The sequence below is a fragment of the Astyanax mexicanus genome, chromosome 1 (genome assembly GCF_023375975.1).
Source record: "Astyanax mexicanus isolate ESR-SI-001 chromosome 1, AstMex3_surface, whole genome shotgun sequence".
Lineage (NCBI taxonomy): Eukaryota > Metazoa > Chordata > Actinopteri > Characiformes > Acestrorhamphidae > Astyanax > Astyanax mexicanus.
This window is the reverse complement of record NC_064408.1, coordinates 105137256-105156266: the sequence shown is the minus strand read 5'-3', so window position 1 is coordinate 105156266 and position 19011 is coordinate 105137256. Positions and strand designations below refer to the sequence as shown.

At 38.6% G+C, this 19011-nt stretch overlaps 1 protein-coding gene across 2 annotated transcripts; it reads left to right on the top strand.

Annotated features, from left to right (window-relative positions):
* The first annotated feature begins 333 nt into the window (after positions 1–333).
* LOC103045300 (keratin, type I cytoskeletal 18-like) lies at positions 334–18689 on the top strand. Of its 2 annotated transcripts, XM_022662384.2 has the most exons (8): positions 334–1198; positions 5491–5551; positions 5836–5931; positions 11407–11535; positions 13863–14083; positions 16519–16656; positions 17317–17357; positions 17586–18689. In XM_022662384.2, the coding sequence occupies exons 1-7, from the start codon at positions 474–476 to the stop codon at positions 17333–17335; spliced, it is 1389 nt and encodes a 462-aa protein (XP_022518105.2). In that variant the 5' UTR covers positions 334–473; the 3' UTR covers positions 17336–17357; positions 17586–18689. The 2 variants fall into 2 exon arrangements, with proteins under 2 accessions (XP_022518105.2, XP_022518102.2); XM_022662381.2 differs by lacking the exon at positions 17586–18689 and having other exon boundaries at positions 17317–17579.
* The last annotated feature ends 322 nt before the right edge of the window (positions 18690–19011 follow it).

Below are 19011 nucleotides of genomic sequence, written 5' to 3'. Positions count from 1 at the left end.
TTTTTATATAAAAAAAAAGCACCAGAAGTGGCAGAAAGTTATCCAAAAGCAGTGTGTAAGACTGGTGGAGGAGAACATGCCAAGGTGCATGAAAACTGTGATCAAAAAACAGGGTAATTCCTCCAAATATTGATTTCTGAACAGTCACAAACACCTTCAAAAGCGTTATGATGAAACTGGCTCTCATCAGGACCGCCTCAGGACTGTTGCACAGGATAAGTTATTCACAATTACGAGTCTCAGAAATTGCAAGTTAACAGCATCCCAGAGACATGTAAATGTTTGTATTTTGGTTTCTTTAAAACTTTTAAGTTACTACATGATTCCTTATAATCTGTTGTTCCTTCATAATCTGGGTGACTTCAATATTCTTTACAATGTAGAAAACATATTGAATTAGAAGGTGTCTCCAAACTTTTGACTGGTACTTTAAGAGCTAAAATCCAGATCATTACTGCATTGCTTCAGTTGAAATGCTGCTGACAGGAGGTTTGGCCTGCTTTGTCCTAGAGCTAAATTTCCCAAGCAGTAAAACCCTCCCTCCCTACTCTCCATTCCTTCATACAGACCTGCCCCAACTCTCAACCCTCTCACACACACCGTTCACTCTGCGTCTTTTCTGGAGTAGTGTGTTCACTAGTATGTTCACGTCAAGGATTTTGACTTTTTCTGGGTCATCTTGTGCTTGGGATATTGGATTATGTCATGCTGACATGACTGAAGCTACCACTGTTAGTAGAGGTCTGGGGTTTAGGCCGGGCCTGGTAAAGAGAACTGCTGCTGGTTCGAGGCTTGATATGGGACTAGCTGTAGCGGTTGGTTCATCACCAGCCACTTCCTTCATGAGTCACACTATCAGACTCAGAAGTGAAATGATGACCTCGTTACCTGGATCTACCTCAGGGCTTGATGATGGTGGCTTTGGTCTGTTCCGCTTTGAACCAATGGAAGAAATCAAATCCAGAGTGAGAGAATTGCAGGAGGAAAGCAAAGCTCTGGAGGCCAGACTGGCAGAGCTAACTGGAGGAGTGGATAGCACAGCTATGGAGACTGATGCTGTGGTGAACATAGAGGAACAACAGCAAGTCCAGGTCCAGGGGGAGTACTGTAAGGAGTTGGAGCATCTGGCTTTGGACACAATCAGACTTCACAGAATGCTAAACAACATTAGATCAACTGCACTTGAGCTAAAGGCCCAGTAAGTCTTATATATGTATATTTCTGTAGAATTTCTTTGAATGACCACTTAATTAAGTGTTTTAAGTGTTATTTTGTCCCATTCTTCATGCCAACAAGGTGTCCAAAAGTGAGTAGGGTCACCAGGACTACAGACAGGCCAGTCTAGTACTCTCTAATACCCTCATCTTCCACAGCCATTCCATGACTTGCTGCTGATAACAGTCTGGATGGTCCTTTTAGTCCAAAACTCCCTGTGTCCATTTCTTCCAAAAAATGTTTTGAACTGCATTTCAATTCACTTTGTGTGTCAGTCATTTTGTACTGCTGTTCACTATTAAACACCCTTAATGCATTGCAAAATGTCATGTACAGACGATGTACACCAGAATTTCCATTGTATACCAAAATACAGTGGTGACACAAACACAGATGTTTATAGAGTGGTAATTTCCTAGTCAGTTCACTATATAGTAAATGCTATATAGTGAATAGCGAATTAGTTAAAGTGGCAGTTCGTACTATTTATTTTCTAAACGGAAAGCAGAAGCATTTCTGAGTAGAGAAGGGATAAAATATTGTGTTTAATGGTATCAGTGTGCTGGAACGACCATCCCTGCTAAGCCTAATATATTCATTCTAAAAACTGAAGTGTTGGGTCGCTTTTTGCAGGAGTTCTTCTGGCCACGCCACGCGTCTTTACGTATTTACGTCACACATACAGCCTCTAAAAGAGGATCTGGCTCAGTTTTACTGATAGCGAGCGGCTGGTGGAGCAATGGGGACTTCAGAAGGGGAAACTCAGAGCTCAGTAGTTCATTCACCCATAGTAAAAAAGTGTGTAGATGAAGTGAATTTATGACTGAGTGCTCTCTCTCTCTCTCTCTCTCTCTCTCTCTCTCTCTCTCTGACTGAACATAACCTGGAATCAGATTCATCTGATCTGAAAGAAAACCACATCACACCCGGCCAGTTTAAAATGATTTCTCTGCATGCTTGGTGCAATTACCCATTCTCACGAGAAAGGGCCCTAAATCCCAGCTTTATTAAGTGAGCCATTCCAAACACAGCTCTGGAATACTGATTTGTTCAACCACAATACAAATTTCCACTGTGTGATGGTCCACCCCAGATAAGCCAATACCACATCTGGATATATGTCCAGATGTGGTATTGTATATGTCCATGTAAAGTTAAGGTTATGTATCATTTCTAAATGTAACTCTGTATTGTAGATGTATTTTTAAAATGTATTTTCACCTGCTGCATGTTGGCTGGTTTAAGGACATTGGTATAAAAGAATTATAGCATAATCTTGAGCCCAGAAGCTGCTTGGCATAACCTTAAATGCATGTAATGCCAAGTAATGCCTAGAATATTCATATCATCACTGTTAGACAAAAACTTGTATCTCTAAAATGACAGTTTTACAGGAGAAGGGAAACAATGTCTCAACTTTAAATGAAATCAATCTACACTGCCTGGCCAAAAAAAAAAAAAAAAAAAAAAAAAAGTATCCACCTTTATTTAAGAAAGTAAATGTACCTCAGTGAAGCTGGCCCCTCATATTATTAGAAATGAAATAAAAATATGTCCATTGGTTAGTGCTACGTTTGTGCAGGTTTGTGCAGCAAAATTTAGTGTTTGTGCTGTTTTCGTTTTTAATTTATTAGGAAAAAAATATTGAATAGGTGTGAAGCTGGCCCCTCATATAATCAGAAATGAAATAAAAATATTTCCATTGGTTAGTGCTACGTTTGTGCTGGTTTGTGCAGCAAAAATTAACGTTTGTGCTGGTATCATTATTGAGATATTAAACATTATATTTACTGTTATCGTTATTGAAATATTTAACATAATAGGTCTTAGCTGTTATGTAGCACAGCCCCTCATCTGTGGCCAAATTCCACCAAAGTGGTCTCATTGGTTAGTGCTACGTTTGTGCAGGTTTTTGCAGCAAAAAATAGCGTTTGTGCTGTTATAGTTATTGAGATATTAAACATTATATTTACTGTTATTGAGATATTAAACGTTAAATGTATTACCTGTTATGTAACACAGCCCCTTATTTGTGGCTAAATTGCACCAAAGTGGTCTCACTGGTTAGTGCTACGTTTGTGCTGGTTTGTGCTGTTATTGTTATTGAGATATTAAACATTATATTTACTGTTATCATTACTGAGATATTAAACTATTTAATTTATTACCTTTTATGTAACACAGCCCCTCATCTAAAGCCAGATTTCATCAAAGTGGTGTTGTTTTTCTAGTGCTGTGTTTGTGCTGGTGTGTGCTATTAGAATAAATGTTTGTGCAAGTTTAGTTATGAGAGTTATTAGATAAAAAAATATTTAATTGGTGGCATTACCCAATACCCAATCACCCAGCCCCCCTCATTTATCAGTGTGGTTAGTGCTCACAAAAAGGCACTCAGCCCGGTTAAAAGGCATTAACATGGCAGTCTGTTAAATATATGCTTTCATAAGTGCAGGAGCAATTTTTACCATGGTAAATAAGTTTTTACCATGAACAGTCATGTCACCTGAAGACATTCATCTGTGCTTTATTAGATGTGTAAATAAATATTGTTTTTCCTGTAGCTGAATAATCAAAATACCTGAAACATTTATTTTTACAGCACTGCTGAATGAGACCACTGTGATTTGGGCTGTATTGGGGGGCTGGATAATGCCACCCATTAATATTTATTCTAATAGCACAAACCAGTACAAACACAGCACTAGAAAAACAACACCACTTTGATGAAATCTGGCCTTACCATAAAAGGTAATACATTAAATAGTTTAATATCTCAGTAATGATAACAGTAAATATAATGTTTAATATCTCAATAATGATACCAGCACAAACGTTAATTTTTGCTGCACAAACCAGCACAAACGTAGCACTAACCAATGGAAATATTTTTATTTCATTTCTGATTATATGAGGGGCCAGCTTCACACCTATTCAATATTTTTTTCCTAATAAATCAATAACAATAACAGCACAAACACTAATTTTTGCTGCACAAACCAGCACAAACGTAGCACTAACCAATGAAACCACTTTGGTGCGATTTGGCCACAAATGAGGGGCTGGGTTACATAACAGGTAATAAATATAATTTTTTATATTTTAATAATGATAACAGCACAAACGTTAATTTTTGCTGCACAAACCAGCACAAACGTAGCACTAACCAATGAGACCACTTTGGTGCGATTTGGCCACAAATGAGGGGCTGGGTTACATAACAGGTCAGAAAATTAAATGTTTAATATCTCAAAAACGATAACAGCACAAACGTTAATTTTTGCTGCACAAACCAGCACAAACGCAGCACTAACCAATGGACATATTTTTATTTCATTTCTAATAATATGAGGGGCCAGCTTCACTGAGGTAGTAAACGTGGTGTGGTGTTGCTGCACTTGTTCAGGTCTAGGTTCAGCAACAGTATGTGCTGAAAGAATGAGGTCAGCTGACTACCTGAATATACTGAATATAGACCAGGTTATTCCATCAATGGATTTTATCTTCCCTGATGTCACAGACATATTCCAAGATGACAATGTCAGGATTCATGGGGCTGGAATTGTGAAAGAGTGATTCAGGGAGCATGAGATCATCATTTTCACACATGGATTGTTCACCACAGAGTCCAGACCTTAACCTCATTGAGAATATTTGGGATGTGCTGGAGAAGCTTTGTGCAGCAGTCAGACTCTACTATCATCAATGCTGCTGCAAGATGTTGGTGAAAAATGAATGCAACACTGGATTGAAATAAATCTTGTGACATTGCAGACGCTTATTGAAACTATGCCACAGCGATTGTGTGCAGCAATCAAAGATAAAGACGGCCCAACTAAATATTAAACTGGGTGACTTTTTTTTTTTTGGCAGGCAGGCAGTGTATTTGCAAGATTAAATGTGTTTTAAAAATGTGATACAATATAAAGAACATCAGCCAGACTCACATTATGCTTATTTTCGCACCCACTTGTTTGTTTTCCATGATTTAGTGTGACAGCATGACTCTAAGGAATGCATAATATACAGTTGCATTCTCTTCTACATGTTCATTCAAGCTTCTGTCCGCGTCTAGCATTACAACCCAAGCCAACTTTTTGAACTCTTTAATGTTTGTGGATCTTGTGCTGGCTCCCCATGAAGGGATTAACATAGTTGTGGACTACATTTTATTCTAAATCTACATTGCAGTTTTTGTGTTGTCCAGGAACAGGTTTGGTCCCTGTCCTGAAATATTGATCCAAATATTCAATGTACTAATCTTGTCTAATTCTACAGATATGATATTAAACAGGAATTTAGAGTGCTACTGGAAGCTGACACTGCTGCTATGAAGAAGGTACATATTTGTTTGTCCTTTATGAAAGTCTGACCACCTGTTACGTCTGTTATGACTCTCATAACCTTGTATAATGACCCAGTTATATGTAAAGTACATAGGTATAGTAGATAAACTGTAATTATGAATTGGAATGTGCAGAGCTTTTTTTGCTGTACTGAATGGGCACCTATTTTCCACTTTCCAGAAAACAAATCAGGGCTACATTTTGCATGAGACTGCATGCAGATGTTCTACAATCTTCAGGAATTTTGGATTATATTAACACTGTGTGTGCTTTCTAGGAAATTATGATGACTTCAAGATTGCAGTTGAATTTACAGACTAAGAAAGCAAGACTAAGGGATGAACTGTATTTCATTAACATAATCCAGCATGAGGTAAGAAAAGCATAACTGCTGATGAAGCTAGGAATATGTAGGAATTGTAGCTGCATCTACATCACCCATTGGTCAAAAAACTGCTTCCCACCACAGCTTATTGACCACAGCCTAAAATACCTAAATGCAGACATAATTAACAAAGGCCAGTTTGGCTTTACCTGGCATTTTATTTTATTAACATATTTATTGTTGATTCTTCCTGAGGTGTCACAGGCTTAATTTAGTGAAACACTGACAAAAGTAAGTGTTGACCTCTGTGAAGATCTTGCAAGGTTGTAGGTGACAATAGAATATGGGTGAAGGTAGTGGGCTGAGCCCTATGAGTAGGGCTGCAATGTGATTGGCTGAAAGGCGTTTAATGGGTGCCATTATCAGCCGGTAATGCACTGTAACAGAATCTCTCCATGTATTACTCCGCCACATACAGGTAACCTAGCAACGATGCAGCGCTTACAAGCTAAACAGCACAGCTACAACCAGAGCAGCAGTGGAGCTATTTTAACTGAAGGAGATTTTATAACCAAACAGATCATATTTTCTCATCCTCTTTAACTCAAAATCTTAAACAGTGATAATGGAACTGTGCTATAATCGCAATAATACACCCAAGGTTCATGCTATAATGTGTAACAGCAGTGCCAATATTACACATTATAGCACTCCCTTTCATGTATTATTGCTTAATTTTAATACTTATTAATATTTTAAACAAAGAAATTTAAAAGAAAACGTTCTGTAAGGATAAAGACTTTACTTTAAGACACAAACTATTGAAATAAATTGAGGTTATTCACCAATATGGGCTATTAAGGTTTTGTATTTGAATTATTGTTCTTTATATTAGCAAAATATAGTTCCATAATTTTATTGATAAGCACATCATCTTATTTTTCCCCTTGTAATAAAATCTAAGCATGGGCACTGTATTGTAGACTATGTTTTTTTTTGCCAGTATGTGTCAAAGCCACAGACTGATCTCAGTTCATCTGCCAACACAAGTGTGAGGTAAAGTGTGTAAGTGAGAATAAATGTGTCTATCACGTAGAAAACTCAAGGTTTGATTGCGGATTTTGGTTATTGTGTTTACTTCCAGTAAAATCTTTAACAATTAGCTTTTTTTTGCATTCCTGAAATCATAAGATTTCTGGTATTGCAGTTTAAATCATTCGTTCTCGGAATGGGAACCCTATGGTTGAATCACACCGGACAAAGTTAATCACACCCACACACACTCACATATCGTTGTCATTTGTATTTCAGTTTCTCATGAGAGATAAAATCTCACAACACACAAAAGAGTCACACTCGATAAGATAAAGCAAGCTGTAGTGTTATTCATTTAGTAATTCTAATGATGATTCAAATAAAAAAGGAATTTCTACATTTTTTTTACTGTTTTATAAATGTAGCTAACTTGTGACAACAGATCTGGTTTCCTAAGTTTACGTGGGTTCCAGTTTAGCACATGTGCTCATGGCAAGACCACATCAGTTATAAGAGTTTGAGTGAGGCCTGATAGAGGGTGTTAGATGTTTCAAGTTTTGCAGGCATTTAACATTTCTCGCACCAAAGCAGCACGTGTGAACCAGTAATATGTTATAAAAGGCATTATCACCCACAGTGATCGTGACTGGGAGAAAAAGTTCATGACTTGGCATATCAGTATATATATATGTATGCATATTCTGTATTTAGCAAATATTATAAAGATATATCAATTTAAATCTAAAATTAAAATCAAATCTGTGCATCCAAACAGTTTGTTAGACCATTATCTTTACTTAACTTTAGCTTACCGGTAATTTACATCAACTTTAATTTCCAGTCGAAAATCATTAGCTTCATGAATTAATTCTGAAGACACAAAACAGCAAAAATAAAAAAAACTCATTCCTGACAGTCATGTGAGAGCAGCTAGACCACTAAAACTGTCTGCATCAGATACCCAGCACTTATAAAGCTTTCGTCTTTGAGAAAGAGGAAAGAACACCCCTCACATTTACTGCAGATCTGAAACAATTCACAGGTGTTTCTCTCCATCTATCCACCCTGAGAAGACACCTCAACTCTGAGGGTGTGAAAGGATGTGGAGTTAAACGAGAAGATCTTACTGGGTACAGGAAACAGACTGCTCCTAATAAAACTGCTAATGCTGCTGAGTCCTAATAACAATGGACTAACCACCCCAGACCTCAGTAGCATTAGCCTAGTCTTGCCATAGCTTAGCTTAACTTAGCTTATTTTTACCTATGCTTTTTACTTGTTATTAGTTGTAGCTCTTAGCTATAGCCACTAGCCTACAGCCATGACATACACCCTATTTGAACAGGACTAATTTCTCAGGGGGTCCTGGGGTAATTTAGTTTTTTTATGGTGGGGTTCTCTGTGATTTTATTCCTGTTTGAAATGAAACGCACGTGTGTGTTTTTCTCAGACGTTCTCTGAGAAAATTATAGGCTAAATTACCTACTGTTTTCGCTGAACTCTGTGGTCAAAAGATAATTTTAGTCCTGTCCGGACTCACATCTCTGAGTTTCGTCACCTCGTTTTAAATAAAATAGCTATTTGTCCACTGCCACACACCGTAATTACACTTTGTGTGTGAGTTTCCATGGAGATCTACGTAAATACAACAGCAAGTGGAAATGGAGGAGCTACTGAACATGATGTCATGTGACAGAGAAAGCCAAAAAAAACTCCCTGGTCCTCCTGTTTTTTCAATTGCAGTCCAGATGCAGGAGTTTTAGAAGAGTGAAATATTTTGCACAGACGTCCCCCTGAAAAACCAATCCCGTCCAAATAAGGCTATAGAAGACATTACCACCCACAGTGACCATGACCAGCATCAAATGGCTCGAATTGTCCATGCAAATAGTCAAGCGACTCAGGTCAAATCACACCCACATTTAATGCAGGAGACCACACACACATCCCACAGATCAGTGTAGCATTCATTATCTTCAATGAAAACGAATAAATGCATGATAAAACTTATTGTTTAATGACACCTTTAGCAAAGGTTATACAGATATATCACTTTAAGCCTAAAAAAAAAAATCTAATCAGTGCATCATGAAAGTTTGTTAGCCATTTACCTTTACTTAACTTAACTTTTTTTAAATGAACTCAATGTGAAAAGACAGAACTTATCTATATTGATTTAATTTTTAGCCAAACAACCATTAGATTTAATAGTTATTTCTGAAGATCTTGCTGGTCAACCAACTTGGTTATTCTGGTTGTGCAGGTCTTCCAGTTTAAGCTTGGTGGTCATCCAGCTTGAGCTTGCTGGTCATCCAGCTTGGTTATGTTGGTCATGCTGGTCAACAAGCTTGGTCATTGGAGTTATACTGTTCAACCAGCTTGATCACTCTGGCCATTCTGGTTGAATAGCTTGGTCATACTAGTCAAACAGCATGGTCAACTTTTGGTCAAACTATACATAAATAATAAATAAAAAATAAAAATAAAAATATAATTAAAGCTAAAATATTAATTTTAACTAACATAGAACTTATTTTTTTATACAAATTTATCAACTTTTACTTTACAGGTAACCAACTAAAAAGCTCTTACAGATGTATGGTACCTATAACTGATCCCATCTAACCAATACTCATATTTCAACCTGTCACACCTCCTAACCGCACATGCTCCTAAGAATTTTCCACCACACAATGCATTTTTCAGTCATGTGTCTCAGCCAGCCAATCCGCAGCTTATCTATAAGCTTTGCTTGCAATGATTATGCGTGTAATATAGGTTGACTGTGGTACAGAAAGCCACAAAGCTCTGCCCCTTTTCATATTGTTGGCATGCTGACAAGACCCACCAATGAGCACTTCTGAATGTTTTTAATGAAACTTTCTCAAACCACAGTCTGCCCTCAGACTAGTGTTCAGCCACGTCTGTTGGTGTAATGTAGCGGCTGCATTTGCCTGCTGTTCCGACCACGTTTTTCGTCTGGCATGTCTGAAACTTATAGCTACTTTCACTTCCACAAACTGTAGCATTTAAAGATGTAGTCTTAAATAATCTTATATAGACTTGTTTCTGGCATCTGACACTGTGTGACATAATGTTATCTAAGGAATAAGGACAATAATACATTGTAGCATTATAGTAGCATAGCAGAAAGCTTGGAAGTAGCTGATGGAAGAGGAAAGAGCCCCAAATGAGCAGATATTAATTGTGTGGAACATTCATTCTTGGTCAGCTGTGATGTTTTCTATTTCCATTGCAACATATGGGCTCTAACTGTAATTGAAGTACCGGTAAGTGCATGTGAATTTCCCAAGTACCCAAGCCTGAGAAAACTAAGAAAAACTAAGAAAATGCTTGCTAATTAGCTGGATCAGGTGTGCTAAAAGCAGGGTAAATACTAAAATGTGCAGGTTGAGGGCCTCTGGGCCTAAATGGGGGTTGTAGTCTGTGGACAAAAGTATTGGGAGTACAACATTCAATGTTAATTCCAAAATCAAGAATATTAAAAAAGAGGTGATCCTGTTTTTGCTGGAGTAACTGTCTATACAGTTTCTACTGTTATCTACTAGACGTTGGAGCATTGCTGTGAGGATTTGGTTGCATTTATCAGAAGTGTTGGGGGGTTATACCCCTCTAGCATAGCCTTGGCCTGGCATTAGGCATGGCATCAATAGGTTTGTACTTATCTGTGCCAACACTAGGTGCATCACAGTGGCATGACTTTGCACATATTTTCCTTCCTTCTTTTACATTTTAACACATCCAGCAAATCCCCAGGTTAATTGCTGTGTGTATCTCAATAATGGTATGGTCCAGCTTAATTAGGGGAGGAGCCTGGAGTTTAAAAGGACTGTGTTGTGAGGTGAGAGGGGTCTATTCTCTTCCAGTTTGCTTTGGAAGCAGATGGGATTGTGGTAAAGTTAGTTTCTCTCCTGCTCAAGTTTAATGTACAAGTAATGGGACATGAAGTAGTGTTATGACCACTGACTTTTTTCATGTGCTGTCAAAGCTAAAAAAAAAAAAAAAAAACAGTGCAGTGATCAGTGGAATATGCTTCTGAGACCTCCTGCCTTGAATGCAGCTGTGTGATTTGTGCCAGAATCGCTTTTCTAAATATATGGACAATTCTAGCCAGATGCCTCTTGTTTATGATCATTACCAACTCACTGTGTTGTTCACTGTGGATATAATAATAATGGCTTCTATGACATATTCCTGGTTACACTTGTGACACTGTGGATTGAGAATGTGAAATTCTGATTCTGACACAACTGTCAGAATCAGAATGGAAACGCCCCTTCCATCAGGCCTTATTTGAACTTTGATTATTCACATTTGCCTTGCCATGAGTACCTTTCAGCTTATACAGAAATATCTTCTGAGGTAAAGCCTGAGGTAACACTTCATGATCTGTTAACATACTGTCATGCTGTTCCATGACTTTTGGCACATCAAGGTAAATGCTTCATATTTTTTCCCTCCTTTTAGATGCAACACAGGCAGCCTGACTTTTGGGGACCTCACGTGACTCTACTGGGGCCTACTGAAACTGAGATCACAGCTTGCAAGATGAAACTGCAGGCCCTTCTCATACAGTTACACAACCTTACTGGCGTGGTGAGTTTTTGCAGTAGTTTCTTCTAGTTTCAGTGTATTTTTTTTTTGTTAGACATATTTGAGTCTTCATAAAGTAAAATGAATCCACACAAGAAGTTACAATACAGTATGTACTGATACTAGTATATTTCCAACCCAACTCTTTTTTTATTGATGTTATTGATACAGTAAGGATTTTTACTTAAAGGAGATACCTCTGTAAAAAAATGCAAAATGTCGTTATATCTGGCAAAGCAAGAGAGAAAGCTGTTAAATATGTTTGTTCAGTACAGAGGAGGAGCTTTCGATTTGTACACATGAAGCCACACGGTAAAACCTCTGCACGCAGGTTTCGAATCTAAACAACAAGTCTCCCCCAACCGCCATCTGCTAGTAAAAGTGCACATCACACCGTGAATCGCAGGCGTCAGGCCTGCTTGCCAAAGGCTTGTTACTTCCTAGCAATGCTCAAAGCTGGTTTTAACCGGCATCTGCTTTTATATCAGCTACTACATTCGATTGCTTCTGATGTTGATTACTGTAAAAGTGAAAAATAAATCACAGTGCACAGAAAAAGCAGAGGAAGTGGTTGATGGCTGCTCTGTGCTTTACTTTTTTTTTCTCTACTCATGCATGCCAACAAAAAATCCCCTAACAGCCGATAGCTAGTAGTGCGAATTTAACAGCCCGATGGCTATAGGCTCGTCACTATTAGTGTTCGTGTCCGTTGGTTTTGGAAGGGACTTTTACAGCTAGCTTTGTCATATACAGCACACAGTAGTTCCACCTGAAACTGTGGTTTTACACAGAAGCGTGTGATTCATGAGGAATGATATGGAACGTTGTTGCGTGACATTATGATAACTAAGCAAACAATCCAATGAACAGCACACCACTGAGACTAAGACAAAAGCAAAGTTAATGGCACATAATCTACTGTAAATCATTCCTATACAAAATACTTGAAGCATTATTCTTCATTAAAAAAGTATATATATATATATATATATATATATATATATATATATATATATATATATATGCATACACTGTATGGACAAAAGTATTGGGAGACCTGTTTCTTCTGAAATCAGCTTTTGTTGGAGTAACTGTCTCTACTAATCAGGGAAGGCTTTCTACTAGTTCTTGGAGCATTTAAACAAGGTATTTGTGAGTGGTGGATGATCACCACCTCACCTCACCTCATCCCCAATTACCCATCTAATCCCAAACGTATTGGATGAAGCTCCATCATTCCAGAGAACACAGTACCATAATTCAGTGCTGGAGAGGTGTTTTACCATTCTAGGCCATGTCTGGCTTTAGTAAATAAAGGCTCTTCAATAAATGAAGTCTATTATTCAATAGGTTTTTTGATATACAGTATAATTCTGCCAGGGTCTAAGCTTGACATCTAGGAAAAGACATGCTGGATAACAATTGTAACAATCATTAACAATCGTAGTCGTGGGCTCTGCGTGGTCCAGTGGGCTAAGTGTGGCCACAAAGATCAGGAGATCGCTAGTTCGAATCCTGTTCATGTAGCCCTGAGAGAGGACAATTGACCATGCTCTCTCTGGGTGGGTAGATGGTCCTTTTTCCTCTCATCACTCCTAGGGTGATGTTATCAGCAGCAGTGGCTGACTTCTCATGTATCGAAGGAGGCATGTTGTAGTTTTTATGCTTCTGGTGTTGGGGCATTACTAGTGATGGGATAATTGGCCGTGTAAATTGGGGAGAAAATGGGGACAAAAATGAAAAACAATGGTAGTTGTTAACCAACATATACTGTATGATTTTAACAGCCGAGCTAGCCTATCAGCATGACCACCCTAAGTAAACTGGTCATACTGACCTCCAGAGAAGGGTGGCTACAAAACTTTGGGTTGCCATAAAAAAAGGTTGCCATAATAAACGTGAGGTTTGATTAGACACTGGGTCCTGCCACTAGTAGGAGTAAAAGTGCTTCCCCTGCTTTTCAGAAGTGTTCCACTTAGTGAGAGATCATTTACTCAACATGCCTCGTTGCTTGGTCAGGTTGACCATGCTTGTAGACCAGGTGAACTGTCAAATGAAACCGTACCTTATGCTTGCAAAGAACTAAGCTGGTCAATTGGCTTAACCAACATAACCACCTTGGATGGGCTGTTTCCTTTTAACTGTGTTTGGTGTAGCATAATGGCTAACACCACTGGCAGACTGTGGTTGGATTCCCCAGCAATGCAAGCACACAATGCTGCAACAAGCTGCACTACATTTACCAACTTGTGTACCATGATAGAAATTGATAAGAGTGTTATTAGTCAGATATGTCAACATTTAGACAAGTTTGTTCATTTCTCTTTCAGAACCAAAGTTTAAACAGAACTCTGGCAAGAACTCACTTTCAGGCAAACTATGTAATTTCACGATACCAGGCCCAGATTGCCAGACTAGAAGCAGCCATTGAGGCAGCTAAAAGTGAACTTCAGGAACACATCATTACCCACAAAGAGGTGCAGGACTTGATGCAGGCTCTGGGTGCTGAAACTGCAACCTACTGGGCACTTTTGGATGGTGAGGAGCTAAGGTAAAGTATCAAAATGTTAGCATAGACTTTTCACCATATACAGTACATTGGGGTGGTCAACCCATGTGGAGTATCTGTGTGCTAGACTGCAGCAGAGACTGTACTTTTGAGGAGACTGAGAAGCTTCGGAGTGAATCAGAAGATCATGACCCTGTTTTACAAGTCCATATTAGAGAGCATTTTAAGATATGGTATTTCTGTTTGGTTTTGCAATCTCTCAGTGCAGCTAAAAAATAAACTAGCTAGGGTCGTTAGAACTGCTTGGAAAATTATTGGTGGTTGCCAGTACTCCTCTCCTGAAGCAATTTTTGAAGAGTCTGTTCTTAGGTTAGCAAAGCGAATTACCTCTGATTCCGACCATGTACTTTTCCTAGAGTATCAGCTTCTCCCCTCGGGCAGGAGATTCAGAGTGCCAAGGGGTAGACTAATAAGGTACAGAAATTCATTTGTACCTGCATCGATCACACTGCTTAATGCTAACAGATAAGGATGTGGATGGAAATCTTATTTTTTTTTATATTCATTTTAGTATTTTTTACTGGCTTTTATGTTTATGTTCATTGTATTGTGTCTTATATTGTATTGTGTTTGTTGAAAGGCTTGTGTGATTGTATTGTATTGCCAATACAGCCGGATGCAATCTTGGGTAGCCCAAGAAAAATTTCCCCTGTGGGGGACAATAAAGTAAAGTCTACAGTAATAAACTTACTTTTTGAATTATGACCATTATAACTAACACCCAGGATTGCTAAAAGCATGCAGATATGTAAATGATAACAGGGGTGGTCTGAATTTATCTGATCTGATTTGATCCTTGCTGCACTCTAAAAAGACTCTCAGGGGTTACTTTTGGGTAGTGTACCTCTTGGAGAGATTGTCTTGGGTGGGGGCACCACATTGGACTGAGATAAGCCAGGTGTTTTTGTTTTTTTCGACATCCTGCCAATGCTATAATTTATGCTGTCAGTCAGCTAAGCACTGTCATTTGTTCACTTGTTCACTGCAGTACTGCTGTGAATGAGAAACGCTGCTAAGAACTGGAACCATATTGCTTTTAGAGACAAATCCAGGTTTCTTTCATTCTGCCTTTGCTGTGGAATGACACACTGTCCCAAATGTTTGTGTGATGATCGAGAAGACCAAAGGACACTAGCAGCCTAGAGATACTGAGTGTGAAGGACATTCCACTTATGGTGTGGTTTCCCTTTGGCGGGGTTTTTGAGTAGGATAATGCTTGCCCAAATACAGCAAGAGTTTCCTAGGAATGTCTCCACCAGATTGCAACACTTCCTTGGCCTACTCCAGTGCCAAATTTATCATCAATTAAACATTTATTGAACCAGCTGCATCTATGGAAGTGCACAGCCATGTTGTGGGCAAATGTGATCCAGAATAGTTTACAGAACCTGTGTATCTGCATGCCCAACTGTATTTTATCTTGTATCAGGAGCTGGTGGAGCGGTGCAGGAACCCATTAAAGTGGGTTACAGGGAGTTTGCTGGGCACTCATTGTATAGGGCCTACAACACATGACTGAGCATGAAAGGTGCTGCCAAGGAAGCAACAGAAAAGGCCTCCAGATGTCTTTGGCTGAAGAGGAATGATCTGTTGATCAGTGCTGCTGGGACACAAACCAGAGTCTGATCAGCTCTGGCTGGGTCACCTGAGTGAGGGTGTATGATGTTGAAAGACCTAAAACATCCAATGACTTATAGGAACATCACTGAAGATGTGTCTCAGCACATTGCATGATGTATCTTTTTTTATTGTTTTTTCCAGTTTTTCCAATTTATCTGGCCAACTGTTCCACCCATTCAGCTGCTACTCAGCTGTATATCCCCCATCACTAGTATTGCCACAACACAAGGAGGGTCTTCACCTTACACATACCTCCTCTGATACATGTGAAGTCAGCCACTGCCCCTTGCAGCATTACCGAGTAGTCTTTGGGCAGCGACTCGGTTCCAGTACATCAGCTCACATGTGCCTTGTGCTGATTGACATCACCCTTTGGAGTGATGAGGGGAAAGAGCTGTGCTCTCTCAGGGCTCCGGCAGCTGATGGCAAGGTGCATGATCAGGATTCGAACCAGCAATATACCGATTATATTGCTGTAATATTGTGAATCACTTACATACTCTGTATCATCAATCATTACATTAACACATACAATGTTTCATTCAATTCAATTACAACTACTTCTTGTATATGTTGAGTGGACAACAAACAAGCACATGCTTCATGGAAAATTGTTCTAACGAATTAAACATCAATACTTAAATGGATGTAATATGGTGCTCTGATAGATCATATTACATCACATGCACATATTTACACTTATTTAATTTTTAATCACTTTAAATAACAGTGCTTGCTTTCAAGTATGACACAGTTGCTACACATTCATGTGATGTCATATCCTGTCTTATCTGTAGCGCCTCGATACAGATCAACCGCACTTCATCCTCAATGAACCTATCGGAGTCTGTGCCCGACTCTAACAGAACCTCCTCCCCTCTTAATACTGTCCAGACTGACATCGCTGCAGAGGCCCAACCTGAGGAAACAGAGAGGTAATATAGTATTTATCATTCTGATCATCATTCACAGCAAAGAAATTTTAGTTGTAGAAGTTGTAATACAAGACTTTGTGAATGATGATAAGTGTCATAGCCATTGATCAATGTCAAAAGTTTAGAAAGGAACTGATTGTCTGAGATGATACAGACTTTCCATTCCTACAGCCAATCTGTTCTACAGTCATTTAGATAGTAAGATATAGGACTAGAAGGTTTGTTCCCAGGGTTAAGAGCTGCAGTCTGCGTCTTCACATCTTTCTTTTAAGTTTCTCACAGATCCAGGCCTCGCAGCTCAGCCGTTACAGGTGAAAGTTGCTGTTTGCCCTCTGTCTGTTGGTGGTTAAATCCGCTGTTAGTCATGACAGCTCCTCTTGCTTACTCTCCGTGTCTGCTGTCTCACCATTCTAAATCTCTGTATGAGTCAGCACTTCATCAGCCTGGCATATTTACTCTCACTTCAGACAAACTGAACAATGTGATACAGTGAAAAAAGGATGGCTTATTTCATTTTCTAGTGAAAATTTCACATGCGTGTTCTCTGGCTCTTTCAGTTACATTGCTTCTGAAAGGGCAAATACACAAACCTAAAGGTCAAAAGTTTTATTTTTTCCCTTTTTTTAACTATAATTTGTTTCTGTTTTTTTTTTCCTCCAGCATTACAGCCAACGAGTGACCGCAGTAAACAACATCAACAGGTGAGACTCCCCTGGGGAAGCTAGGTGGCTACTGGGGCCTCCCCATGTGTACAGTACAATAGTGCTTTCATTCTGTTAACATTTTAATAAAAAAAAACACACACACATATGTTCAGTGAGGCCATGTTTGTGACAGTTTTACCAAGCCATTGTTTTTTATTTTTCATTAAAATTGTAAAAGCAATAAAATATGCAAAAAAACAATTTTCCCCTATTTTATTTCCGCAGAGCATATCGTCGCTGTCCAATGAAAAACACTTATCTCCAAAACACCAACTTTACAGGAGAGAGAAAAAACCTTGTAAATTTTCAATGGAAGTCAATGTAAAAAGAGTTTGTTTCAGGTCATTTTGAAGAGTTTCTATTGGTCCGTTCATCAAGAAATTTTGCAACAGTGTAAGGGACAATTTGTCTGTTCAAATTATGTAGTAAACTAAAAATCGACAAAAATGGAGATAAGTGTTTTTCATAGGACAGCGACGATATAGATCACTTCTGTACTCTACAACACTGATAATAATTCACAAAGAGTCATCACATGTGCTGAAAAAGCAACAAGCTCTACAAACACATCAGCATTTTTGATGCTAAACTGACTCTAAAAAGGAGAATGGCATCACTGTTGTTGAGATATTGCACAATGTAACTTTGGTGGAGCTGCTCAAGACCCAAGGCAAATTCTGTGCTTCTGTGTAGAATCTACACATAGTGACGCAGTAGTGATCAGACCATATCAACTGTGATTGGTCTGCTTGCTCTGCTTCGCCCCTATTTATAAACTTTTAAAACAAAGATGAACGAGAGATTAATCATGAATTATGCATACACTGATCTGAGATAAATGGTTCCAGAAGATGAAACAAATCATTAAACCTACCTACAGTGTATTTCTTTGTAGTATGCCACGTGGTAACTCTTACACCTGCATAAGTTGTGAGGTGTTATCTTGTGAGGAAGGTTAAACACTGGCCAGTGTGCTCAAGACAACTCTTCTTGGTTTGTCTCCTCAGTATCTATGTAGCTTGATACACTATTCATCTTCTGCCTATAACACCCATACTGCTCAGCGCATCATGTTACAGGTCCCCAAGATTAATGCAGTACTTGGTCTATCAGAATTTCAAGCTGTTGCAGCCAAAGACTGGGACTAGCTGCAAAACAACATTAAAACTGAATATTGGAATTTTATTTCTAAGTCAACTTTTTCTAAGTCTGAAAAAGAAATCTGTCAGAAATTTTAAATGAGAAATGTTATTGTTACAGGTCTGATATTGTCTGATGTTTATCATTGTCTGTTGCCTGGCTGCCATTGTAAATAAGAAGGTGATCTTAATGATTTGCCTGGTTAAATAAAGATTAAAAAAATATATATCCGACAGGTCAGTGTTCTTTTTCTTCCATTGGACACAGGAGTTTCTGTCCCAAGTCAGTGTAATTATTCCAGTCTTACTGTTTTTAACTCCACTCTTAGACTTGGTTTAAACTTGAGAACTTACTTTCTTTCTTTAAACCTATCTTGCACTTGATTGTGTTTGGAAAGCCCAGGTGTGCCACTGACAGAATACAACCTAGACAGACGTCAACTGCCAGACGTACATTGCTATCTTGGCAGTGAATTGATAACAGGTGCAAGCTCAATGCGTGTACACTCTTT